We start from the raw sequence: 27440 nt of genomic DNA, 5'->3' as shown, positions 1-27440 counted from the left end.
TCTGTGGGAATGTTTTTATTTCCCACTGCATTATGTTCAGTCCATTTTAGACAGATGTGTCTGTCCTTCTCTCCCAAACTCTCACACACACCACCACCACCACCACCACACGTTCTAGCTTCTTTCAAACCATTCATTTCACCTCCACGGTGACACCATCTGGAACCAAAAATGAAGCGGCAAAATGTTGAAAATAAAAATAAAGCGGACTTTATTTAGAAGATAAAGGTGGTGGTATCAGTTTTGGTTAATAAAGTTGGGCTCAAGTGTTTTAACAGGTCTTCAATGCCATCACAGACTGGCATGCCAAGGGCATTTTAAATGCCAATTACAGATTGAAGTTTCGAAAACCAAGATGCTATCAAAAGCTGATGGAGTTTGGATTTCTCTTAAAGTCAGACTAACACACTTCTTAAATATGAGTGACTAGATTACTTGGCTCTGAAAGTGAAACACTACACTGAGCAATTCCCCTCCCTTTCTCCAAGTCCCTGAGGCAGCATCACAGTTGCCTCTTGACAGCCAACATTGCAACAGAGGGGAGCTGAGGGGAACTGGAGAAATGGAAAGCAAAATTAATAAATGTAATTGTAATTGATATAGGCAGCTGCCACTGTGGCAAACCAAAGCCGAGTCCGATGTCCATGTTCTTCTCATTTGCACTGACATCTTCCCAAGCAGACGGTAACTACATTCTGGAAGGAATGTGCCAAGACTGGGGTGGGGAAGGGCCTGACAGGAGTGGATAGAATGTGTTTTGCATCCAGTCGCCTTAGGTGGCACAACTGACTAAGGACAAAACCCAGACTATGGAGTTCCCACTAGCCAAAGGTAACTAGATTAAATGCATAACCAGTGCAGAGTAACTGCGAGGCACCAAGACCACAACCCAACCAGCCCGTTTTCCCTCTCCATCACTGAATGGATCTGGGAGAAAGCGTTAATAACAGCACTTGTCAACTGCTTCCCTGGAACAAAATGACAAAACACACGCAAGGTTCTGTTTTCATTATGGTTCTTGGTGTACTTTATTCTCCTGCTGTCTAGCTAAGCAGCCCACACAGGACAGAAATGGGTAGCACTGAGGAATGATCATTTTTTCTCCCCAATATTCCTGCCGCATCCCTAAGCCTTGACCAAACCCTGTCTACCAGGAATGGTTAGTATACCCTCTCCCTCAAGGAACTAAAATTTACACAAGGCATTAGAGGGCCAGGTCTCTTCTTAGGGCTTAAGAGCTGGTGCACTCTATTCACAATGGAGCGTCTTTTCTTCAAATACCTGGATTTATTTTTTGTACACTGGTTCATAGATCGGCACTTGACTTTGAACCTGGCACCAAAAGGCACAATATCTGATACCCTGTACAAGAGCTATTAGAGATGCTGCCATATGGATGGGCAAAACTGAGCCAAACCCACATATGAATGGAAGGCTTGGACAGGGAGGGGGAAATGGCAGAGAAATACATAAGCCCCTATTTTTTTGCTAGAATGAAAATGAAAATGGGAATTTTAAGGTCTTGTTTTTCAATCAATCCTCCAAATACCAGGAAGCATTAAAAAATCTCCCTTGGGTGTTTTTGAAAGCAGCATATTCAAAACGCCAGCAAAAACTCCTCTAATAACTGCAAAACCAGAAGAGGATCAAAGCTCACCCACATCCCTTATTGCTGAAAGATTCTAAAACCCAAATTCAGGGTGCCCTGTTCCCTGTGTAAAGGGAACATAATTAAGTCTGATTTATGGTTATCACAGCACATCACACTTTAAAAAAATATTAAAGCGTGTGACCAGGGGAATGTTTGACACCATTTTATTAATCTTCAACTTCAGTGGAAAAATATAACCTTTTTCAAGTGCCACTTTCATCACAAGAGTTCTAGTCTAAGTATATGTATATATATACTTATAAATTCTTTTGTTGTTGTTGGATAGTTGGTTTTGAAGTGCAGCAAGAGACCAATATCGCATTGCAGTCAATCAAATAAGAGAACAGAAGGCCAAGCAGTTTCCAAATGGTTATTTTATCAGATTGTTTGAACATTAAATTTATCCTTGTTTGCAATCCAAAATAGTTACCTGAAGTTTGCTGTATATGTGTGTGTGTGTGTGTGTGTGTTTACTTTATTGTATGTGTTTTCTAAACTCTTTGGCACAATTTTCTGGGGGCGTTCAGACTGCCTTGATACACATCAGAAGAGAATGTTTCTTTCTGCTGCCAATCTGAGCATTTAAATTTTGTTTTTTTGGGGGGCTGTGGCTTTCTTTTGTTTTTGAAGTCTGCGTTCTTTATTTGTAACAATTGCATTTTTATTTTTTTTCTATATCATCTAACTCCAGAGTTTTCGTTTTCTCCCCGCTCCCCCCAATTCTACATTCACAGTTGAACCATATTATTAGGAAAGGCGCCTTGATGAGATAGATCAGAATGGGAGCTCTGAACATTCGTCAGTGTTTTCCCTAGAAGATAATTAAAAAACAAAACAAAACAAAAAATGAAACCTAAAGAGCTTCCCTCCCCCCCCTTTTTTTACATCTCTTGTGCTGCATCAGTAGACAGAACTTCTGTTAGTTTTATGAAATGCAATGTCTAACCCCTTTTTTTCTGGGAAAAAGAACTGCAATGACTTGAAGTTGAGAATGTGGATACCGCCTCATTCACACACACTCATTCTCAGACTGTAAGAATCCCTCACCCTCCTTTTAGCCGGCACACATACAGTACCGTATGGCAAAGGTACACCAAAGGTGGGCTCGAGACCCAGGCTCCATCTTTCTTATCAGTAGCAAAGGCCAGGCTGCCTTTTACAACAAAGCACCACAGCTGAACCCAGTTCCTCCTCCTCCCCCTCCTCTCGCAAACTAGTCATTCCACTCACTCAACACCGGCCAAAAGACAGAAAAGCTAGTTCTAGCCTCTGCTGGGAAGAGACAGCTTTCTTTCATAAGTAAGTAAATCCATCGGTTTTTCTCTCTTCCCAGATGGCCGACGTTATGGTTTTCTACGAAGTCAGTGCTTACTTAGCTCACTAACAGCACTGCTGTTGGTGGCTGCGGCTGCTGCGGTGGCAGGATTTTCAATGTGGTGTGTTTCAAGCCTCACTCACTCATCCTCTCATTCCCAAACACTCAGCATCCGTGCACACTCCTCACTTCCGGGTTTTTCAAAAGATTGGAGATTTCCAGTGGGGGTCTCAGGTTATCATCCCAATGGTAACAAGATCTAAAAATAGAGGGGAAAAAGGTCAATCTTTGAGATCATATACAGCTGGTAGAGCCAAACACCTCTGATTCCTACAATTTTAAGTGCTCAGAGGCCAGAATGGAATTTGTCAATTTTTCTAGGACTGATTATTTTTCTCCCCTTCCTATGTGCCATGTATTGGCACATCAGAAAGTGGGAGGGAAAGTAAAAAGATAACATTCAAAAAGAGCCAATTTTACTGGGATCTGTAAAGTAAAATAACTGAGTATGTGAGAGAAAAATAAATTAAAACTATATTGCCAAGCAGGGGTCAGACAGCTGACTTTGGGTATCTTCTGTAGAGCTAAGCATGTCTAAAAGTATGGCCGTCAAGAAGGAAAAGGGCATGGGGAAGGGAACAGAGAGTAGAAAAGAGAATTATGGGGAAATGCCATTCTTGAGGACTTTATTAAGGCCCAAAATGTGGGCACGTCAGTGAATTCTAGTTATAAAAGTTCTGTTCTTCATCACCACGAGGAATCAAATATTTGGCTCAAGAAAAGATTGAGGTTGTCTGACCCTTCCACTAGTACAAAGCTTAGGCACAAAGGCCCTGCTTGGACGCACTTATAATGGCAAACACACAAAACAAAACACCAAGTGAAAGGGAGTCTGTCATAACAATCTAAATACATGCCTCCACGCCCCCGCCAAGAAAGCACAAGAAAGAGGGCAGTAAAGACCAGCTCTTACCAAGCTTGGTTCTTCAGTTTCCTCAGTTCTTTTGTTGCCCATGTAGCAAGGGTTTTTGCTTTGTTAGTCTTCGATCTCCGTCCTTCAGTTAACAGTTCATGGATCATTGGCCTAGCTTCTACTAATTTCAGGACATCCTTCCCAAATGCTGTACATAAGTCCCTGGGCAAAATAAACACACCTGAACATGAGCTCCCGACCGGCCGTATATTGAGCTCAATAATTATAAAACCAGGGCTAAGCTAGCTATGCGTTTTTTCTATCATTTACTGTTTTAAATTGAAAGAAATCTTATAAATAAGTCTAACACCTGCCCTCAAAAGATGAAAAAAATGAGGTCTAAAGAGGTAGAATGACTTACCAAAGTCAATCATTCCACCGATATTTCACTCTAAAATCAGAACTAGAACCCAAGTCTTTGAGATTCTCAAAACCAATGTTCTTTCTTTAAATGATGCTTCAGAAACCCTCAATTTGTTGACCAACACCAGAATATGGGATGGACATAGATCTAATGCTGCTTTTATACCTAATTCACTTTATAAGTTTAGTGGGGAGAAATTAGAAATATGGTCTTAAATGAATTATTATTTGTGAGAACTCAAAAAAAAAACATGATACCATGGGTTCTATGAAAGAAATCTCCTCTGGCCCTGGCCAGCTTGGCTCAGTGGATAGATCATCAGCCGGGGGACTGAAGAGTTGCGGGTTCGATTCAGATCGGGGGCTTGTTGTTGGGATTGTGAGCTCGATCCCCAGTAGGGGGCGTGCAGGAGGCAGATCAATGATTCTCATCATTGATGTTTCCATCTCTCTCCCTTCTTCTCTGAAATTAATCAATAAAAAAGAAATTTCCTCTGTACCAAACTGTATAATTACCATGTAGTCTCCCCTCTCCCCCAATTTTATTTTTTACATGTCCTTGCACTTTCCACCAGAAGTTAAACTCCGCTATGAGAAGCCAGGTATAACATACCCTATCAGTCCAGCAGCACAAGCTACTACTCCGTCTGTATGATCCTCATCCCCAGCAATGTGGTCAATGAAAGACAGAATAAATTCTACTCTGGGTTGTACGAGCATCACATCCGCTATAAAAGAAAGAGATGGTCTGATGAACTTGTCCCATATCTGGCAGGACTATACCCCATTTCCAAATTTCTAAATATTCTAATCCCATCAGGCAGGTGTCAGGCTGGAGACATAGTTGAATATAATTATACCAAATTATTCTTTCGAAGATTAACATGCCATTTCTCAAGTCAACAGAAAAAGCAGACATTCCTCTTCTACTAAGCTGATATAATACAGCAAAAACAAAGCCCATGATATCGAAGGGGTAAAAGACAAAAAATCCCCCAATCATGCAATTCATGCAATTCGGTCGCACGAGGAAGGTATATGTGTCAATCAACAACTGCCGCTCAGGTTGGTGCAGATGCAATAGTCTGGCTGTATCCCGTCCCTTGCAATGCTCAAGAATAGGAGATAATGTAGCAAAGAAGGGGCAGAAATAAGAAAAGTCTATCCCTCCCCACAAAGCTCCTCTCTTCATTAGGCCACTGTTCCTCTTTCTCTCCTTCCTTTAAGCAATAGGTACTAGTCTACAAGTAAGCTACAGAATGAGAGACACAGCCCGTTTGACTAAGTGCACCCTGGACCATGTAAGTTTGGTTGAATACTCAACGGTGTACGTTCTCCTGGTCTCCCTTTAATCCCTGGACAATTCCGGTATAGGCCTCCAAGCAGCTTTCCCTCAGTTCATTCAGATAATCCACCATGTCATAGTCTGACTGTAAGACACAAAGGAGAGACTTTCCATCATATTGATAGTTTTTAGTTATAGTATGTTTGCCAAAGTTCTCCTCCTCTAATCAGGGCTGGACCGAAAGATAGCTTTAAACTTACCTTGTCCACCTGGGCTTGGGAAGCCTGTTGAAGAGTATTCAATACAACCTCCAGGTATTTCTTAAACTCTCCACCAATAGCAAGGGCAATATCACCAAACACTGACAGGATCTGTGGCTTCACAGACCTGTGGACATTTTCATTCTGACAAGGAAAAATGACCAGGAAAAGCAAATTATTAAAAGTCACAATCTATTCTACCCAAGACATAAACTCTTAACAAAAAAAAAAAAAAAAAAAAAGCAAGTATTAATACAACTTATGAGGCCTCCCAGAGGCTGGTGGACGGGGGGGTGGGGGGGCACCTCACTCACTCACCCCCAAGTTCTCCAGCAGCAGCTGCATCACCTCGTCGCAGAAAGGCAGGATGCTGGACTGCAGCGCGCGGCACAGGTCTCCCACCAGGCCCACCGCGGCCAGGCACACCTGCAGGGGGGCAAGAGCACGATTTCCCAACAGAAAAGACTGCCTGCAGGGAGGAGCCAAGCACTGTTTACCTAGCTGCCGGTCCTTTAACATCTGAACCTAGAGTCAAATCTCTCTGAGATTTGTTCATTTTAATGAATATGGCAGGAAGAGAACTGATAGACTATCAGAAATATCACTAAGAAAAAGACAATATTCACCAGGGATGGTGGTGGTGGAGGCAGGGGGCTTGGGGGGAAAAAAAAGCACTGCTCTGTTTTGGTGCAGCTACTCTCCTGCTTCTCAGCGACTACTTTTAGATCAGACACAAAGAGCAACAAATAAAACAGCTCAACACTTGGGTGCATACACAGGGAAGAACTACCTGTGCTACAGGAAACCGAGTTTGTGCCAGAATGACTATTAGGTAGAAACGAGAATATAAATGCATTATAATTGATCCTTGGATGATGTGGGGGTTGGAGTTCCAACCCAGTACAGTCCAAAATCCACATATCCCCTTTTCTCAACACTGGAGCATGCTGCAATGGCAACAGGAGGAGGCTATGAAACATCACAGTAATAGTTCTGCTTTAATTTCAAACAATTATGATTTAATATTGCATCTTTACGTTTGTTTGCATTTCTCTGGACTGTCGCCATGTATCTATTTATGTATATAACTTTTGATAAAGTTTATCTATAACAGACGTATAATTATGTGATAGTAAACGATAAAATAAACTAGTATCTACATGTACTTTATGCATTCATGACACAACTAATTTTCTTTTAATTTTCTAATATTTCTAGGCTACGTGATCCATGTCTGCAGGTTTTTTCAAACTGTAGCAAATCTCAAAAAAAAAAAAAAAAAAATCCCAACGTATTAAAAAGTCTGCATACAAGCAGACTCACGCAGTTCAAAGGTCACTGTGTTTGGAACGCACGGCCCACCTGGTACTCGGCGTAGTTCTTCAGCCCAATGCCCAGGAAGGGTTTGAAGGCCTCCATGTACTTCAGGAACTCGCCGCCCAGCACTGCGAACAGACAGACAGTCACCGTCCAGGATGTCAGAGTGAGCAAATCAACCAGGCCCGCCGCCCCAACATACACTCACTCCACTATCATTAAGACATGAAAGCTGCCTCAGATAAGCCATTCTAACTGCTGGAAAGGCCCAACGTCACGCCACATCGCCACAGATGAGGATTTCACTCTGGCTCAAACCACCAAGTGGTGGGGCCTCCTAGGAATGTCAAGGTTAATTTGAATTGGCTGAGCTAACAATACTGCCTCTTGTCTACCTCTTCATCTGATTCTAACATGTCCTCTTTGGAAGCCAGCTTACAACGGGGTCCCCAGGCAATTCCATTAAGGACTTACTTAAGCCAGTCAGGACAAGCAGACTGGGACTCATATCCAAATCAGCTACTCCAGGAGCCAAAATGAACCACTGTGCTGTGAGGGTGGTCACATGGTGCCAGACCAGTTAGACACATGCTCTTTGAGCTAGAAATAGGTTTGGTCCTCAGGGGAGTGGTTCTCACGTACAGGCATTCCAGGTTTCTAAACTGCTCTTTAATGTATTTTTAACGACCCTTAAAGAGTCTTAAGTCTGATGTGGCTTCTAAGTCATGTAACAACCAGAGATTCCAAGAACTCACTCACTGTTTTATTCCACCCCATACCAGACACTAAGATGTGTCAACCTGAGTCTAAAGCATTATCACCCAACAAACCAGGAGGTAAAGTTCTCTATCCTTGAGAGGAGCCAAACCTCAATAATCAAGTAGACTTTCAGGGAGAAAAGAAACCCAACACACATTAGGTAGATGATAAGTTTCCCCCCAAAAGGTTGCACTCTGATTTGCAAACTGGCTCCCCATTTACTTCAAGGAGAATAAGAGGCAAGGCAGTCATGCACAATTTTACAATTACATTCAATTTAACTCTGAACTGACTCATGCCGCAGTAAATGAGAAAACACAAATATGCTTTTTCCACAATAAAAAATTCTCCATGGTCATTGTAGCTCTTGCCTTCTAAAAACATCCCCTGCTTGGTTTGGACTCACTGACCTTCCACGAGTGTGCTAACTGCCATTAGAGCATCCTCTTGAACTCCCCCTGACCCAGCCGTGCTTTGGAACATTCTTAACAGGGAAGCCATGACGACATCAGAGATCTGCAAAGCATCTTGATGTTGCACTTTCCGGAGAACATTCTGTGAAATGAACAAGAGGTCAGGCTGTTTATTCCAAACCCTCCAATCAGAACACTATACTTAAAAAAAAAAAAAAAAAAATCAATTAAGTCCCTTGAAATTTTTCCTTAAAGAAGCCAAATACACTGCCCCGGCTGGCATGGTTCAGTGGTTAGAGCGTCAGCCTGCACACCAGGTGGGGTGTGTGTGGGCGACAGCCAGTCAAATGGATGTTTCTCTCTCTCCCCGCTCCCTCCATTTCTCTCTGAAAAAGCAATGTAAAATATATCCGCAGGTCAGGTTAAATATAAAAGGCCAAATATGTCTTTTATGCTCAAATGTTTTTTGACAGTGCAAATCACTTGCAACATATATTCTAATACCCTATTTCCCAATTAAGAACACACATGATCTTCCATGTGCATAAAACCAACTCTTTATGTCTGACAAACCCATCAGCAGCTTCCATATTCCAGTCTTATTACTTCCGCCTCAAAGAATATGTCATATAGTACTTGCCCACAAAACAATAACAACCACCCTTCATAAAGCCTAATGGTCAAGAAACAGTCTTGATAAAATGAAGCCAACCTGATTTTTCCTAATTTAAAATTCTGCCAACTTCCCTCCTTAACCTTTGTTTCAATTAATGCTACTGAATAATTCCTGTATTTGTCAGATGAATAAGGAAACACCTCTTAACAGTCATGCTTTAAAAAAATTAAGTTTGGCACAGCCAGCATGGCTCAGTGGTTGAGCATCAACCTATGAACCAGGAGGTCACGGTTCAATTCCTAGTCAGGGCACATGCCTGGGTTGCAGGCTCAATCCCAGTGTGGACATACAGGAGGCAGCCAGTCAGTGCTTCCCTTTCATCATTGATGTTTCTATCTCTCCCTCTCCCTTTCTCTCTGAAACCAATAAAATATTTTTAAAAAATTAAGTTTGGAGAAAGAGAGGGGAGTTCACAGGTAAAGACACCGAGCAGCATCACTTAATACTAAAATCTAGTGCCCACCCATTAAGCATCAGGCAACTTCCAGAGTTTTCCTGTTCTTTAGTGAAAAAACCCTCAGCCCCTGCATCTCAGAGTTCAGGGTGTACATAAACTTGTTATCCTGGGATAGGATTCTCTCCCCTGGAGAGTGTGAGATGGCACCATCATACCTGAAGAGTTGCACAGAGTAAAGACTGAAGGTCATTGAACTGGATCCTGTCCGATGTGCTCTGGATATGTGACTATAAGGAAAAAAGGATCATCATGTTCTGAATAAACACCTTTTAAAGAGGCTCTAAAGTCCCTCATTGTTTCCATTTTCGCTGGGTTTGCATTAAATAAGGACCATGAAATAAGCTTCACTGATGCTAATGTAGGAAAGTAAATAAAAGTAACACGTGTGCCCTGGGTCAGTAGCTCAGCTGGTTAAAGCAGCAGTCTCCAACCGGCGGTTGGTGGACCACTGGTGGTCCTGAGGTCCAAAAGGTTGGCGACTGCTGGGTTAGAGTGTTCTCCTAATACCTCAAGGTTGTGGGTTTGATTCCAGGTCAGGGAACTTACAAGAAGGAACCAATGAATACATAAGTGGGACAATAATTTGATGTTGCTTTCTCTCCCACAAATCAATCAATAAAAACAAACAAAAAACCCCAAACGCATTTATGAGTAAACTGTGACAAGCAACGCAAACTTTAAATTACAATACTTTTTTGCATAAGCGTTATCTTTCTGAGAAAATATATACTTAAACACCGAAAAGAACAGCCTTGAAAGCAAAGCTGTGTTCGAAGTAAGTACTGCACCCTTTCTGCCAACAGCCAGGAATGCCCTATCTCACCTCCATCTGAAGTACTTGTTGAAGTCGCTCCATGATGACTAGAGTAGTTTTCTGAACTGCAGGGTAACAATCCTTGGCACTGTTTTTCACAATTTCCATCAGAGATTCATATGCAGAACTCCTCAGATTGTTCTGGTGTCCATCAGGTCTGCAAGCAAAAAACAGCAGAAGTCCCAATTGAGAAAGAACAGAAATTGTTACAAGGTAAACATTGTTTCACCAAAAAGAAGAAATCAGGCCCTTGCTGCTGTGGCTCAGATGGTTGAGCGTCCTCCATCCAGTGTACCAAAAGGTCACCAGTTCAATTCCCAGTCAGAGCACATAAGCGGGTTATGGGTTCGATTCCTGGTCAGGGTGCGTGTGGGAGATGGCCAGATGTTTTTCGCAGATGTTTTGTTTCTCTCTCCTTTCCTCTATAAAAATCAGTAAAAATATACCTAAAAAAATAATAATAATAATTTTGTGTGTTTCAACTATTAAAGAACTCAGAAACTGATATGATGGTATACCTATTTGAGTTTGGCAACAAAATGCAGCCAGGAAATAAATTTCCAAACTTTGAGCCAATGACTATGCTTATTATGGTCTCCAGACCTGGTTAAAGTATTGAATGGCATTTTGAAAATAGGCTATAATTATAAGAAAAAGTTAGATAAAAATGAAGAACCACCTATGTGGACAATTAAAGAGGTTGCCTGAGTAGCTAAAAAAATAAGGCATCTAGATTTTCCTCATTCATCTATGAGATGCCTTTAAATTTTGAACAGAGAAGTGGAAATAAACAAGGTAAGCCTGAAGAATTTATACATAGCCCTCTTCATTAATGGATTTTCTTTAAAAAATATATTTTTATTAATTTCAGAAAGGAATGAAGAGGGAGAGAGACAGAAACATAACTGATGAGAGAGAATCATTGTTTGGCTGCCTCTTGCATATCGATATCCCCATTGGGGATGAGCCCGTATGACAGGGAATGGAACTGTGACCTCCTGGTTCATCGGTCAATGCTCAACCACTGTCCACACTGGCCCGGCCTTAATGATTTCTTTTGAGCATGGCCTTAGGAAGTATAGTTCACACAAAACCAAAATAATTCAAAGCTGTCCCCAACTTGTAACCCCTTAAAACTACATTTCAATGCTCTTTTACAAAACAACTGCATTTAATAAGTTTTGCATCTAATATCATAAATGATAATTAATGATCTCACCTGGCAACAAAATTCATCACAAGAGCTACTATTTCTCTTATACCATAATCAAACAGTCCTGCTAGCGATAGGCACTGCAAAACTGACTCTAGATTACTCTCTAAGAAATGAGACTATTTTCTGACTTTAACTGTAAGCTGAACAATCCTAGTTACACTTCTTTCTCTTCTCTTATTTAAACAAATAATTACCGGATTTTTAAAATTCCTCCTATTATGATGTTTCTATGACTGGATTAGACATCCCCTCCTCCCCCAGAAGGCAGGAGCTGAATGCAGACACCAAGAGTAAGAAGTTACCTGTCTGTGGTCTCCAGGAGCTTCTGAACTATGAGTTCAAAAGAAGAAGACAAGCAATAGGTAGCTGGTTCTTCCTGATCATCGGCTACGTCTGCAGCTTCATAAGCAGCTTCCGCCAGGCTAGAGAAAGCCTTAAAACCAAAGAGAGTTAATACTAGTCCTAAGAAGAACCCTGCCCCAGGACTACCTCATTTTTCCTTGAGATACACCTTGGGCAGTGTTCCTCTGCAACTGATCTAAGAATATATCAATGCTAGTGAATTCTCAACTTTTCCCGTCAAGGTCATCTCAAAACATTTTATAGGGGTCCTTAAAATTAAATGTTTACTTATTTATATTCTGCTTGTGCTGCCCAAAACTCTCTAAGCTGCTGAGTACGTTCACCTACCACAAATGCCTGCACTTCTGCTTCTAATCACAGAAAGGCTTTTAGGCCCCACTTTTCCTTATTTGAACTTCCTCCCCCACCCCCAAAGGTCCCCAGTGAACTACATTCGGCCATATTGACTCAGCACTTCCACCGCCTACCTTCCTTTCCTCTTGCCCCCTTCTCAGCAATTGTACTTTCTGTAGCCAGCAACTCTCTACTTTAATCTAATTTCTTCTCCCCAAGCAACTGAAGAAAGAAAATGGAGCCCAGATAGTTTTCCCACTGGGCTAGCATGACTGTTTTAAATGGTTGAGGAACTGAACCAGTCACTATGAGTCAACAGCTCCCACTGGCTAATGCAGTTGACATCTCCCCCACATTTAACTGAAGAAATTAGAAAGGAGATGCTAGTCAGGAAAAGCCTTCCAGGGAGGCAAACCCATTTCTCTCCCACACCTCGTATTCCCCTGCCAATGGTTTAGCCAAGATCCTTATCTCACCAGGAAAAATTCCCTTACCCAGCACACATTTGAAGCCACTCTGGGTTCAGCACTGAGGCCCTCAATCAGACACTGCAGCAGGGGAGTCAAGTAGACATCATTGATGGCAGCTTCAGGGAGCAGTTCACAAATTCTGCCCACAGTCCATGCAGTTGTATCTCGAACAACTACACTGGGGTCTTTCATTAATTCTATTAGCGTGGGCATAGCCTGAAAATACAACAGTTATTAGCAAGGCAAAACAAAGATTAAAGCTCATGTTGACTAATACCTCAGAAGAGGAAATTCTAATGGTTAGGTTTCAACTCAAAGCATCAAGATGGTTTTGTCATTTTAAAGACATGCTTGTCAAATATCCAGCAATATAATAAATGAAAGTAGGTAAAGTGAAAAGTCCTCCTCTCTTCACCAAATTCCAGTACAGTTTTCTTCAGGCTTTGGTGAGACTTTTCAGCAAGCAGTCCTTACTAAATCACTTAGGTGGAGAGCCCAGGAAGCAGCTTTGATGACATTTGGCTATACAGTGAAAGGTTCAGTTCTCTACATACTAAACTCAATTATAATGGACACCTGTCATCTTAAATAGCAAAGTTAAGTACAATATTTCCAGAAGAATTTTCATTACATAAATGTCATTTTGTCCTAGGGACAGAATAGTTGCATCATTAAAAATTATAAAGAAATGTTTATGATACATTAAGAGAAAAAATAAGTTAAGAGATTATTTGCACAGTAAGATCTCCATCCTGTTGCACATATTATATTCATACTGAAAAAGACTACAAGAATAAATACCAAGAGTTAGAATGTTATCCCTAGACAAGAGAATTAGAGATGACTTGTTCATTTGGCCTATGCATTTTTCAAAAGTTACGTCTTTTTTATAGTAAAGAACAATTAAATAAATACGTATTTTGAACATTCACAAAGAAATATGTTTTACCCTTCAGTGGCAGCAAATAGCTATCCACAAATAACTTTTGTGGGTAACTCCTTACAGCTTTTTAAAAATAAAGGCACACCTTCAAGCAAGTAATTTAAACAAACAATAAATATCTCATTTCCCACCCCAAAACTTCTGCAGCTTCACCTGTATAACTAGTGGTTTGAGCTGATTGGGCTCTGGTCCTTCCAAGATACAGCCAAAAGCCATCACTGCTGCATCCCGGTACCGCCAGTCAGGGTTCTTGATGTGTTCTTTAATGAAGGGGAGGACATGGGGGACAATGTCATCTTCACAGCAGGTGGCCAGAAGCATGATGCACACCCCGGCTGCTTTGCAGGGATTCCAGTCATCGTCATCATCATTTTCATCCTGGAGAAAGAATGTAGCACTAGTTAAGTTATTGCTTAAAAAAAAAAAAAAAAAAAAAGGAAAGACAATCACTTTCATTCACAAGGTACTCTGGCTATTCCCAAGGGTCATTAGAACTTAAGCTTTGTGGATGGAAATAAAACAAAACCTTTGTAATTTACTAGAGGCCTGGCGCATGTATTCGTGCACCAGTGGGGTCCCTCGGCCTGACATGTGGGGATCAGGCAGAAACCGGCTCTCCAACCTCTCCTGAGGGGTCCCAGTTTTCGAGAGGGCGGTTCTCAGGTGATACATCCTAGAATCAGGCTCCCTCCTCTCTGGTTCTGGGTGTATCACCTGAGAACCACAGCTGCCAAGTCACTGCAGCTCAGCAGCTCTTGCATTGAGCACCTCCCCCCTGGAGGTAGCTCAGTGCATGAATCGGTGCACGCATGGGTCTCTCGGCCTGGCGGGCAATCAGGGCCAACTGGGGCTATGGGAGGTTGGCCGGCCTGCAGGGGGAGGCTCTGCAGAAGGTTGGCCAGACCAGGAGGTTGGCTGTGGGAGCACACCGACTACCAGGGGGCAGCTCCTGCATTAAGTGTCTTCCCCCTGGTGGTCAATGCACTTCCAGAGATTCATCACAGCACAGATTTGTTAAGTAAGATCCAGGTGGAGGGAAAAGCCACTGGAGTATTACACAATGAGATGAATCAACTTAACTACATGTAACAAGAAGAATGATCTCAGACTTATAGAATGAAACAAAAATGTATATATGATTCTAGTTATATACATAGTAGTTTAAGGTGCCTATGCAGTTTCAGATTAATTACATACCTAAATGATGATTTGTTCCCAAATCAGAAAAGTACAACCAAAACAAACAAAAGCAAAAATACTAAGGTCAAAAGATAAAAAACAGCAACTATAAAGCCAAGAGATGAGATAAATTTTAAGGGAACACCTAGTCCATTTCACACCAGACACATCTCCACTTATCTTCTGAGATTGAGAGTCATGTACTCCCCCAAACCAAATTATATCCTCGTGCACAGAGACATTCTGCTGGAAGTTACAGCACAGCTGCCTCAGAGCACCAGTACTGCCAGCTCTTTGGTAACATTTTACATGCACCAGAAGAGAGGAGGCAACAGAAACAATTCTTCCCAACACCTCACCAAGGAAAACTGTAAGGCATAAATTCAAACGGGAACGATCGCAACCAAGGTACACTTCATATAAAAATTTGTAGCTCAGGTCTCTTCTGCTAGTTTGAACAATGTAGCACTAAGGAAATCAGAGCAGTATGTGGTTCATTCCTGCTCAAAACTGCAAACAACTCAGCCTAGAGGATTTATAGATCCAGCTCAGCAGTTCCCAAGTCATCTACAATATATCAGAGTACCAACTAGTTGAAGAGTTGCTGAATTCTTTCTTGGAAACTGTTCCACAGCAAACCAACCCATAGCAAGGTTTCACTTACCTGGCTAGAACTGGAAGGTAACTCACCTGTTTAGTTAGTGTCTGTGTGAGGATCGGAACCAGGTACTGTAGCGCTCCCTTGGCATAAAACTTGCTGGTGTGCTCAGGGGGCCGTCCTTGTTCTGCTGCCTGAGGACAAACAGAGCAAATTCTGGATGGCAAGACACGAGCTATGACACTAAGGCACACACTGAGAGCTGCCCGGGTCTGTACAGAAATACATGGACCCAATGGTGACACTCGCTATGACCTCTGAAGGCATTTATCTTTTGGTCTACGTCAATGAGATCCTTTTAGGCCTTAGGAATTACACTCTTTTTTCATAAGCTCAGTTCATATTAACACAATGTCATCTATAACCTTATGAATGCCAAAATAAGATTTTTTGTGTTTTTTGAAGTACACAAAGACAATCAAGATGGGAAACAAATATTTCAAGCACAGAACTATCCCCCCTTTCCATATCTAATTTCTTCTTTGAAGTTAGTAAACTATTGATTTCTACATTCCATATTTGCATTAGGACTTCCAAAAGGAAGTACTTTAGCACCAGATGTCACTTGGTTGAACTGTGGTTGCCTGCTGCCCCCTTGTGGTCACAACACTAAAATGAGTATAATAAATCATGCCAGGCTGATGATCAGTCTCCTTCAAAGACGGCTTTGGCTAGCAGAAAAGTAACAAGTTGTACAAATGGAGATACCCACGAAGTCCAGTCAGAATAAAGCTTTCCCCGAGGAGAACAATCGTATCCACAAAGGAGATATGTCCCCAAAGCCCAGGCAGAGTAACAGCCCCCCCCCCCCCCAACCCCAACCAACAGTCTCCCAGGCTCACCTCTGAAGCCTCAATGGCCAAATCCATTTCCTCATCACACACATTGGACCAGAATTCTATCCCTTGTAGGGCCACTTCATCAATATCGCTTTTCATTGCTTCAATTGTGATCTTAAGAGAAAAAACATGGCAACCAAGGCCCCACGTAAGTGCTGGTTCAAGTTAGACCCCCTCCTCTATCCACAGACATTCAAGTTTCAAAAATGTAGATTTATAAAAGCTGTCTGAAGTGAAAGGTAGAAAGAGGAAACAGATTTTTAAAAATATACTCTTTTTACCAGAACAAACAGTACAAGCTTTCTTGGCACACTATTAATGAACATGAACATAACACTGGACTCAAGAAATTTTCTTGATTTATAATTGCAAGTAAAAAATTGCAGAATTCACAAAAACACCCAATAAGCTACATGCTCAAACACATAAAATAGAAATACTTACTGCAAAAAGAGCAGGACCCATATATGTCTCCATGTACTGATAATACAAGGACATTATTTTCACCAGATTCTGTAAGGCAGCCACTCGAACCTTTTACAAAGAGATTAAACGATTTACTATTTAGTTTAAAAAGGCAATTAGACAAAAGTAACTACTTCACTCAAATGGGTCAATAACCTAAAGGGTCAAACTAGGTACATTTGGGTTATCATTCCCCCATGCAAGCCATAGCAGGACAAAACTTACTAATACCACTTAGACTAGAATGTTACTTCAAGGGTCAAGATTAGGTTATAGCAATAGCAGAGCTGTTTTAATGGCTACGTTGGAAAACAATCAATTAAAAAACTACTGCAATTAAGCAGCAAAGCGGATCAAAAACCATTTCTCCCCTAAACCCTTTTCAAGATGTCAGTTCTTAATATGTTAACTTTCCAAATCCTGTTCTTCCCTTTTCTTTAATGTTGAAGAAAAATTCTTATTGGTCAAACCTTATTTCTGAAGTCACCTGATTCTCAACATTTCAAACTACAATGCTAGAGTTGGCATTTCCTAGGAAAGAAGACAAGCCATATTATTCATTGACCTCATACTTACCCTCGTATCTGGACACTGTGTGGCTTCACAAACCACCTGCATAATAAAGTGCCTTTCGGACTGCAGAAATAAAAGGGAATTAGAAGAGTTTAAACCATATATATGAAAATTGTTAGACTATTATTTCAAGAAAAACCTTACTCCCTCCAGAACCCACACAATCCTGAACCAATCAAGCAGCTTTACCTTGACACAGTAATAGCACCGTGAAGGCTTTGGTTTGCCCCCAGTGTCTACTATATGGCCTACCCTCAAAGGAAGCCCCACCCTAGCTGGTTTGGCTCAGTGGTTGGAAGGGTTAGATTCCGGTCAAGGGTATTTACCTGGATTGCAGGTTTGATCACGGTGCGTGCAGAAGGCAACCATCAATCTCACACTGATGTTCCCCCCAACCACTCCCCCCATTACACTCTAAAAAAATTCCTTGGGTGAAGATTAAAAAAAACACACCTACAGTAGGAAAATCTGTTTCTTTGTATTTAAAAATTAAGATAATTCAAAACATCTGCTTTATTTCAGAGTAAATGCAGCAAGATATAGAATAATGAACTTTGCTATTGTTTGAAATCTAAAAGGAAAATCCCTATTTCCTAAGCAATTAGAATTTCAGTTTGCTTTGGCCTCCCTTCTTTGTCCACTATAAGGCCAAGGAATGGCAAAAAGCCCAGCTAAAGTGCCAAAATATAAACAAAAATACCTTTAGACCATATGACCTAGCAATTCCACCTCTGGGTGTTCATATAAAAGAACTGAAAGCAGGGTCTCAAAGAGATCTATGTAACCCCCCCCCCCCACACACACACACCCATGTTGATAGTAGCATTATTCTCGATAGAAGGTGGAAGAAAGCAACCCAAATGTCTAGTGACAGATAAATGGGTAAACAAAATGTGGTATATACATACAATGGAATATTATATATATATATATATATATATATATATATATATATTTTCCTGTTTTTATTGATTTTTAGAGAGGAAAGGAGAGGGAGAAGGAAGAGAGCTAGAAACATTGAGGTGATCTGAGAGCAGAACATCAATTGGCTGCCTCCTGCACACCCCCTACTGGGGATAGAGCCAGAAACCCAGGCATGTGTCCTAACTGGGAATCAAACCAGCGACCTCTTGGTTCATGGGTCAACACTTCTGATACATGCTACATGCATGAACTCAAGACATTATACTAAGTGAAATAAAACAGTCACAAAAAGACAAATCAGTACTGCATGATCCACTTATATAAGCTATCTAGAGTAATCACAAAAACAGAAAGTAGAAAGTTAAGTAATCATAGAAACAGAAAGTAGAAAGATTGTTGCCAGGAATAGGGAAGGGGAAAACAGGTGTTGTTTAATGGATATAGTTTCAATTGCAAGATGAAAAAGTTCTGGAAATTGGTTGCAAAATAATGTGAATACACTTATTACTGAACTGTACACTTAAAAATGGTTAAGATGGTAAATTTTATGTTATTGTCTATTTTAACACAATTAAAAATAAGTAAATAATGAGAAAATACTTTCAGGCAAAATAAACTTTGTTTATATTTTAATTTTCAAAAGCACCTTCCTCAGCACAGCTGGGTGTGGCTCGGCAGCTGAGCGTAGACCCAGGAACCAAGAGGTCACCAGTTCAATGATCAGGACATATGCCCAGGTTGCAGGCTCAATCCCCAGTGGGGGGCATGCAGCAGGTGGCCAATCAGTGATTCTCTCTGGTCACTGATGTTTCTGTCTCTCTCTCCCTTCCACTCTGAAATCAATAAAAAAAATATATATATATTTTTAAAAGCACCTTCCTCCCCAATTTCTTTTCTTTTTTAATCTTCATCCAAGGATTTTTTTTCTTTTCTTTTAATTTATTTCAGAAAGAAGAAGGGAAGGAAACACTAATGTGAGAGAAACATCGACTGGCTCACCAGGAATCAAACCCACCACCTTTTGGAGCACAGGAGGATGCACCAACTAAGCCACACTGGTCAGAAGAAAAGCCCAAATTCTACAATCAAGGGGGTTAGGGGGTGGGGAGGATTCCCAAGTACACTTGGTACTGCAAAAGGAAAAACCTAAGCTTAGAAATCCTTCAGGTCACATTATTCCCAAAGACTGATTAAAAATGGCAAACACCTATTCCAAGGCCACATCTCACAAATGTTAACTAGAAATGAATGCCTCTATCAACCCAGGACCTGGGAATCAACCTTGAAGCCATTCTCATTCAAGAACTGCCTGTTATCATGCAAAGATTAACAATCATGTTGCCTAAACAGTGGGCTCCCACCCCCAGCCTACTACTTCCCCATGCCTGCAATCCCTACTTCCCCATAGAAGCCGCTGATTCATGGGGGAGCTGCAGAGCAGATTTTTGTGGATGACCTACTGCTTTCCCATACTACCAGCAGTACTGGAATAAATGCTCCTATGATTTAAAAAAAGAAAGAAACGAATGCCTCTAAACAAAACAGTCCTTTCTAAGTCATAAACTTAAAAACTTTCATTTAACTCTCACTTCTCACCCTCTGAACTTACACCAAAAGGCACTTACCTCTTTGTCAAAGTTGGCTTTGGTGAACTCCAATGAGTTCAGCAGTGCATTAGTAGCTGCTAGCTTCACATTATTACTAGGCTCTTCTTTCCGCATCCCCTGAATTATGGCAGTCAGAATCTCATTGGATTTATCTTGTAGCTGCTCTGGGTCCTGAAATGAGCAGAAGCGCGGTAAATATAATAATGAACTCATGACTAATCAGCCATCTTTTTAAGTGTAAAATCCACCTGAGTGAGGATAATGACTTTCTCTGATCTTTCAGCACATATTTCCATGTAGGGTCAAAATATCCCAGCACCTGGTAGTCCCAAATTGATCCGAAACACGTTATAAACTTATCAACTTTATATCTGACTTCTTAGCATGATTCTGGACATGAGGCAATACTGTTTCCCAGGTTTTGTGCAAATGGAAATGACAGTGTGATCCCTCCCCTGTCCCCAGGTCACCTCTCCCAACTGAAGTATAGCTTCAGAACGTCTGCGTGCCAAGAATCAACACCTAAGCACATATTAGGGAGTCCAAGCCCATGTCAAGTGCTAGGGACTTCTATGCTTCAAGTCTGTGTATCAAAACAGCCCCCCCCCCCACCCGCCCCCAAACACATACAAACCTCAGACACCAAGAGTGGTAATGTGAGCAGCATCAACAGTCCTAGGAAGGCTGCATTTAATATACTGTGTTGTGGCTCCAATGACTAAACCAATTACAAGAGCTGGCAAACTGTTTCTATAAAACAGTCAATGAAAATTTAACAGCATCCATGGCACACTAAGGATTTTGAGAAAGGGTCTGAAAAGGGATGCTCCAAGATAAAGAATATCCTTAAAAGTCCAGAATCTATGTCTCTCCAAACACATGGAGTTTTTGACCCTCAAGGCTCTTAATTTTAGTACATGATTAACAATGTGAGGGTAAGTTAATTTAGAAGCTAAATGGACAGATAAAGCAGTCTTACTTTCAAAACACTTTGCAGTAGCTTAGTTTTCTTTATAATACGGTAAAGATCATCCCAATATGTGCATGTAACAACTAGATGAAATCGTAGCTATGTATGTTAGATAAGATGAGGCAGCACTTACAATATCTTGGCAAATGTAACCAATAGCTTCCAATGTCGACTCTTTCATGTGCTCTGTGCTGTTGGGATTTGTGACATTGGCCACCAGCTGAGGAATGAGTTCTGGCCACTGGTTCACTGGGATCTCCGCACAAGCAATGCCAGCCACACACTGCGAGGCTGAGCTAGGCCGGTAGGTTTCTGTGCCCAAAGTCTGCAAAACCTGCATGCACACACACACCAAAAAAGCAAGATGAAAGATATTAATTTCTAATACTATTTAAACCCTCATATCAATCTCTGAGTTTTCAATAACACAAAAAAGTAGAAATTGGCATATACATTACAAGTCAGTTGTCAGAAAAAGGAAAAAAAGCCAGTCTCAATACCAATACTAGCACAATGAACCTTAGACCCCAGGAGAAAACAAACAAACAAACACACACCCGACCCCTACTTCCAAATGGAATTCTCCAAAGCCAGACAACTCATTTCAATGTTCAACTCAAAGCAGAAAAGCAGCACTGAGACAGCATTAAAAGGAGAAAGAGAAGACCAAATTAGTCTTCTATGTTCCTTGCTGGTATAATGGAAGGATACCATTATACCAGCTTTGTTTTGTGTAAAGGGTGGGATTTTAGGATGAAGTTAACCAACTCTGGGGCACTCAAATGGATCTGATTCCTAATTTAACCTGATTCAAGGAAGAGCTTTTCCCACTCATGAAATGTGGAACACACCTTCTGTCTTCTAGTCACTGACAATGTAGCACCCTGGGGGCTCTCATAGTAAGATCATTAGATACAGACATAAAGTTACTGATGCTACCAACACTTAAGAACCAATCCTTTAACTCCAATCTGAAAGGATTTGATCTGTTTCCCCACAAAATTAAGAACTGTTCTCTCCACCGTCAACAGATACCAAGTACTAGTCAAATACGCCAATTAAAATGAAATCCAGTTAGCATTCAACATACCTTGTTTGAGATGCTAATCATACAAGCGTTTATGTAAAGGGTAAAGACACACATTCAGATAAAGGCTGAAGCGACAATGGATGCAGGGTTAATTATTATCATATTCAGCTTATTTAGTCAATGAACTAAGAATCACCAGTCCACTCAAAAGGCAAACAGCTAACTGTTCCTGGCATGAGCACAGGACAAAGAGGAGCTGCCAATTATTCAGGCCAACTCTGCTGACTGGGTCAGGTCACTCAGTATCCTGCTTTGTAGCTAATAATAATGACCCACCCCCAATCTTTCCCCCTTATACAGTATACTCCCAACAGCTCTACCCAATAAACAAGCAGCTCTGATTCTAAATAAAGGTTTTGCTCTCTAGGGCTACTAAAGCTAGAGTGCACTGTAACAGAACTGTATGTCAAAAGTCTAAGGCCACGGTTCTCAACCTTTCTAATGCCGCGACCCTTTAATATAGTTCCTCATGATGTGGTGACCCCAAACCATAAAATTATTTTCGTTGCTACTTCCTAACTGTAATTTTGCTACTGTTAATGAATCGTAATGTAAATATCTGTGTTTTTCGATGGTCTTAGGCTCTACAGCAGGGTCACGTTTTTATGTTATGTTTCTTAAAAAACTAGGGGTGATCCTTATGATAGGTAATATAACCTGAAATAAAAAATAAAAAAAATTTAAAAAAAGAAAAAAAAGAAAAATAAGAAACTAGTTCTCAATTGTGTCCAAGACCCAGATTTCAAAAAATAACCACCAGCATTGAGGAGGCACTAATGACCAAAATGTGCTATTAAAGGGAAAAGGCCAAGATAACTGCTGTGTGTGTGTGTGTGTATTTTTTTACTTCAGAGAGGGAGAGTGAGAGAAACATCAATGAGAGAGAATCACTGATCATCTGCCTCCTGCATGCCCCCTACTGAGGATCAAGCCCAGAAACTCAGACATGTGCCCTGACCTTCTGGTCATAGGACAACATTCAACCAGCCAGCCACACTGTCTGGGCAATAACTGCTATTTTTTTCTTCATGTACAAGGGCTCAACAAGTTCTTATTCACATTTCAGAGAAACTTTTGGGTCAAGATTTTTTTTGATGTGACAAAAAAATGTCAGGCCCTAGCCAGTTTGACTCAGTGGATAGAGGGTTGGCCTACGGACTCAAGGGTGCCAGGTTCAATTCTAATCAAGGGCATACGGCCAGGTTGTGGGCTCGATCTCCAGTAGGGGGCAGCACCAATCAATGATCCTCTCATTGATGTTTCTCTCTCCTTTTCTCTCTGAAATCAATAAAAATTTATTTTAAAAATAAATAAACAATAAGGCAGTTACAGTTCTAATTATGTCATATCTCAATTTGGGCACTACAGCACAGAAATCAAGATTTGCAGTGATTGATGAAATAAACTTCATTTGTATCAAACTGCTGAAGGGTGGATTAAAATTTTACTACATAAGCAGACTCAATGTGCATTAAAATAATTCTACATTATTTCAAAGAATATGCAAAATAAGTTGCCTTCATAACCTAATTCTTTGTCATGGGTATGTCAACGCAAGACTGGAGAAAGACGTATATAACTAGAAAAGAGAACTTATTGCCGAAAGGGGCGTTAATGTACCTAATGCTGACACCTAGAACCAAGAAATAGCAAATAAGACGTATATAACCACACCTGCACAAGTACACACACAAGAATCCCCCACTAGTTCCCCCTCAAATACCAAGGACCAATGATGCGTGACTTACTCTCTGTGTCTTAATATAGGACAGTTAAAAACAACAACAACAACAAAAAAGCTCCATTACTTAATTAAAAAACAAAAACAAAAAAAACATCTGTTCATATATTCCATATTTTTGTTACATCTAAAAATATGAATTTCTAATACAATAAAAAGTCACAAGAACTCCATGATGCAGACTAACAAGATACATTCAATTTTCCACAAAATCCATCAGCCTAAATGCCTTGATCAAAAGCCCGGTATTTCTAAAGGAAGCTTTTCATAATTTGCTAAATATGTGATCAAAGCACCACTAATGCCAATCTTGCTTCATAAATCCTCTGGGCTTCAATGGTCCAAGAGATAATTGAATTCACCTTGTGATTCCACATAGTAGCATTCCTAAACCACCAAACAGCGAGAATTACCTATAGCAGAATTTCAACAAGAGCTGGGCGCTGCCTGACTGGAAGGACCACTTGGGAAGACAGGTTAAAAAAAATACCCCCGAGCCTCACACTCCAAAATCAAAATTTCTGGAGGGAGCTTGAAAACATATTAACAAATTCCTTAAGTGATTTGGATATTCCAAGTTTGGGAACCATCAATTTGTATATTATTCCAATTCTCCAGAGATTCTACAAATTCTGGCATCTAACTAAAGGTTTCCAAACTGCTGCAGTCTATCTTAGTGATCTTAAAAGAATTCCAATCCATTAATGGGAATGGACAAGCTGAAATGATACAAATCAAATACAATTTTTATCTTCAAGTGAAGTTTAGGTACCAGAAACCTATTATACCATCAGCTCTATCCCATGCAAATGATAAAAGGACTAGAGATTTTTCTTGTTCCCAACGCTACATGACCAAGAGACAAAAGTTACTTACATAATTCTTGACTTCCCGTCGAGCATTAGCATCAATTGCTAGCCACCTCTGCTGATATTGTGCCTTGATATCTGGATCTTTCGATGTCAAAGAATTCTTGATTTGTAGACCTGCTGCAACTCTGGCAACTTGACTGTTTCCTGGATTTGCTAGCACTCTGGACAGTTCCACAAGGAACGTGGGCTGTTAAGAAAGATGCCTTGGTGAATGAAAATATCTCTTCAGAACTGTCAATTGAGGATAGCTTATGAAGCATCAAAACACTGGGGAAAACCTAAATTTTTTAGGACATATCATAATGCCTCAGAAAACTCCAAAATATCTACTTCAAGGCTCCTGTAAAAATATCACATTAAGGAAGTCATCCATCTAATCATGCAGCCTCAGCGTTTAACAAGTTACAGATTTTCCTATCAACATCATTCTTCGTGTCCAAATTGTCACATCAGATCCCCCAGAATTAAAGCAAGGTTGACAATCTCATAGTCAGATTATTTTTTTTAATGCACCTATAACAGTGCCTGTTACTGAATAAATGGATGTGTTATGACAGGGTAAAAAGTAAAAAATTTTTCCAACTTAAAAAAACACCTCAGTCCAAATGGAATGACACTCACAAGTGGCTTTTGATCTCAGAGAAAGCAGGTAATCTTGTATGAATATTAGTTATAAACCTAAAACAGACTTAGGAAACAAGCCCTCTATTTTAGTTGTGAGTGTTCATCAATTGGGGATTGGGGGTGGGGGGGATGATAAATACTTAGAAATTGTCATGGTAAATCTGTCAAAGCAAATGACTTTATTATTTAATAGCCAACATTTACATAATAAAGGCTCCTCTACACTTTGGATTTGAGCTGACCACTAAACATGGTGGATTCCCAAAAAGCACACTCAATCTTTTCTAACACAGAACCCCAAAACTACTCCCTTTGTTTTTTAAAAAATTTAACACAGTCCTTTACCCTGCAAAAAGCTCTGTCCAAAAGCTTTTCTTTCCCTGAAAAGTTAATGGGGAAAACCAAAAGCAGATAGTTTCTTACCACCAACAAGTTCTGCAATCACAGAAGGCAACTCTTTAAATGTCATTAACTTAACACTACTAAATAATGCCAGGAATCACATAAAAGGCTTCTTGCAAATTAGCAAAAGCAGGAACAGGAATACACTCCAAATGGAAATACTTACTACCCATCTATACCAGTGGGGGGGGGGGGGGATATTTTCTATGGAAAGAATAAAAAAGTAGTAATGAAACCTATCACATATAAGGGGAGGAATCACTCAAGAGAGCAGCTTGTATAAAATAGGCCTCTTCACTATTTCCCCCTTATATTATTTGCCTAATTAATCCAAATAAATCCATCTAGTTAGTGTGATTGCGACTTATTACCTATTACCTTTCAAAGATGTCAAGTATGAGCCACCTTTCCCTTTGCTCCCCATTCCCCCAACAGGAGAGGGTCACCAAGAAGAGGAAACAATACCGGCACCAGGCTATTTCAACCACCCTACCCCACACATTTTTAGGCAGAAGCCCAGACTCTAGGGGACTTATCTTCCTTTTTCCTGCACCCCTTAAATATGAAGTGATGAAAAACGAGGAACTTCCCTCTGATTTCATCTGGAAACAGGCCCTATCTTTAGGGTGAGCCTCTAGAGGCCTGCTGTCTGGATACAAATTCTCTACTCATCGAATTAATTGAAAAGAAAACTGGGGAAGGAATCATCAGGCAGGTTAAGGGAGAAATATTGCCCGGGAAAGGGTCAAGAGGCATTCGGGTGCCAGACCTGTCTCTGAGCACACACCAAGGGAGAGAGGAAAGGGTAGAGCTGTAAGAAGTAGATGCATTTGAATCACAGGGGCTACGGGGCAGGAAGACGCCGGCCCGGGTCCGCATAGGGCGGGCAGCTGGGCCCGGAGCTTCCACATGGCCCCTAGGCCCGGCTCCCCCACCCCCACCCTTGCTGAACACGCAGCGCGGCGCAACCTAACTTCGCTTCCCTCCCTCTTTCTCCCTCCCGCTGCACCGCCGCCCTCAGGCCGCGCGCCGATTGGCCGGCAGTCACCCCGGCGCGCCGCGCCATTGGCCAGGCGCCGGGTCCGGGGCGGGACACACCCACCGGCTTCCCGATGGCGGGGTTAGGTTGGACCGGGTGGGGGAGGGAGGGGGACGGGATGGGGCGGGGTGGGTTCCCGAGGCCTGGGCCTCCGGGAGGGCGGGAAGGCCCGCACGCCGGGGATGAGGAGACAGAGGGATGGGGGCCGGCGGGATGGCACGCACCAGGTTCTCCACGGCCGCACGCTCCAGGAACTTCTGCGCCGCTTCCAGTTCCAGCCGATCTGGGGGGGAAGGAAAGTGGGAAAGGGGACAGGGTCAGAGGGGCTAGGGCTTCCCTTCCCCCCCACCCAATCACCTCAGCCCGACCCCCGGCTCCCGCGTCCTACCCGGAGACACGGTCTTCTCGAGGATGGTGATCAGCTCCATGGCGGAGGTGGCAGCGGCTACTCCTTCCTAAGACGACGGGTCCGGCCTCTGGGGCGGCGGCTCTAACTGGGGATGGGGGTTGGGGGTCGGGTGGGAAGGGAGGGTGGGGTGGGGAGCGGGGGTCACCACCAGCCCATTCACCGGCTCCCTCGGGTTAGTCGCTCTGGCTCCCTTCCTTCCTCCTCTCGTTCTCTCCTCCCTCCCAATTCGCTGCTGGCGGCGGCGGCGGCGGCAGCTGCTCCTCTGGCGGCGGGGGAGGGACCCCGGGGGCAGCTCAGAGCGCGGCTGGTGCTCGGGCGGCGGAGGGAGAAAGGAGGAAGGGAGGCAGTCAGTGAACGGCGGCTCGCAGGGAGCGAGAGAGAAGGGAGGGAGGAAGGCGGAGGGATATTCGGGCCGGACCTCTCCGCGGCGGCACCGCGCT

General features: G+C 41.8%; 1 protein-coding gene across 2 annotated transcripts; it reads right to left on the bottom strand.

The window, feature by feature from the left end:
- Nucleotides 1-1533: 1533 nt before the first annotated feature.
- KPNB1 (karyopherin subunit beta 1) lies at nt 1534-27364 on the bottom strand (the record flags this gene model as incomplete). 2 transcript variants are annotated; one of them, XM_084863354.1, is made up of 22 exons in its annotated part: nt 26980-27364; nt 26816-26874; nt 24531-24713; nt 20957-21157; nt 19872-20024; nt 17326-17385; nt 16729-16818; nt 16288-16398; nt 15478-15579; nt 13762-13986; nt 12690-12881; nt 11802-11932; nt 10293-10440; nt 9625-9696; nt 8334-8478; nt 7210-7292; nt 6166-6273; nt 5848-5991; nt 5627-5732; nt 4916-5030; nt 3940-4101; nt 1534-3225 (listed from the first exon to the last, which is right to left on the bottom strand). In XM_084863354.1, coding segments are annotated over exons 1-22 (2631 nt in total). In that variant the 5' UTR covers nt 27020-27364. The 2 variants fall into 2 exon arrangements, with proteins under 2 accessions (XP_084719480.1, XP_084719479.1); XM_084863353.1 differs by lacking the exon at nt 1534-3225 and having other exon boundaries at nt 3936-4101; nt 26980-27348.
- Nucleotides 27365-27440: the final 76 nt, after the last annotated feature.

Source organism: Pipistrellus hanaki (assembly GCF_964339955.1).
Source record: "Pipistrellus hanaki genome assembly, chromosome: 16".
NCBI lineage: Eukaryota > Metazoa > Chordata > Mammalia > Chiroptera > Vespertilionidae > Pipistrellus > Pipistrellus hanaki.
The sequence above is the reverse complement of the archived record's forward strand: the minus strand, read 5'-3'. Positions and strand labels throughout refer to the sequence as shown.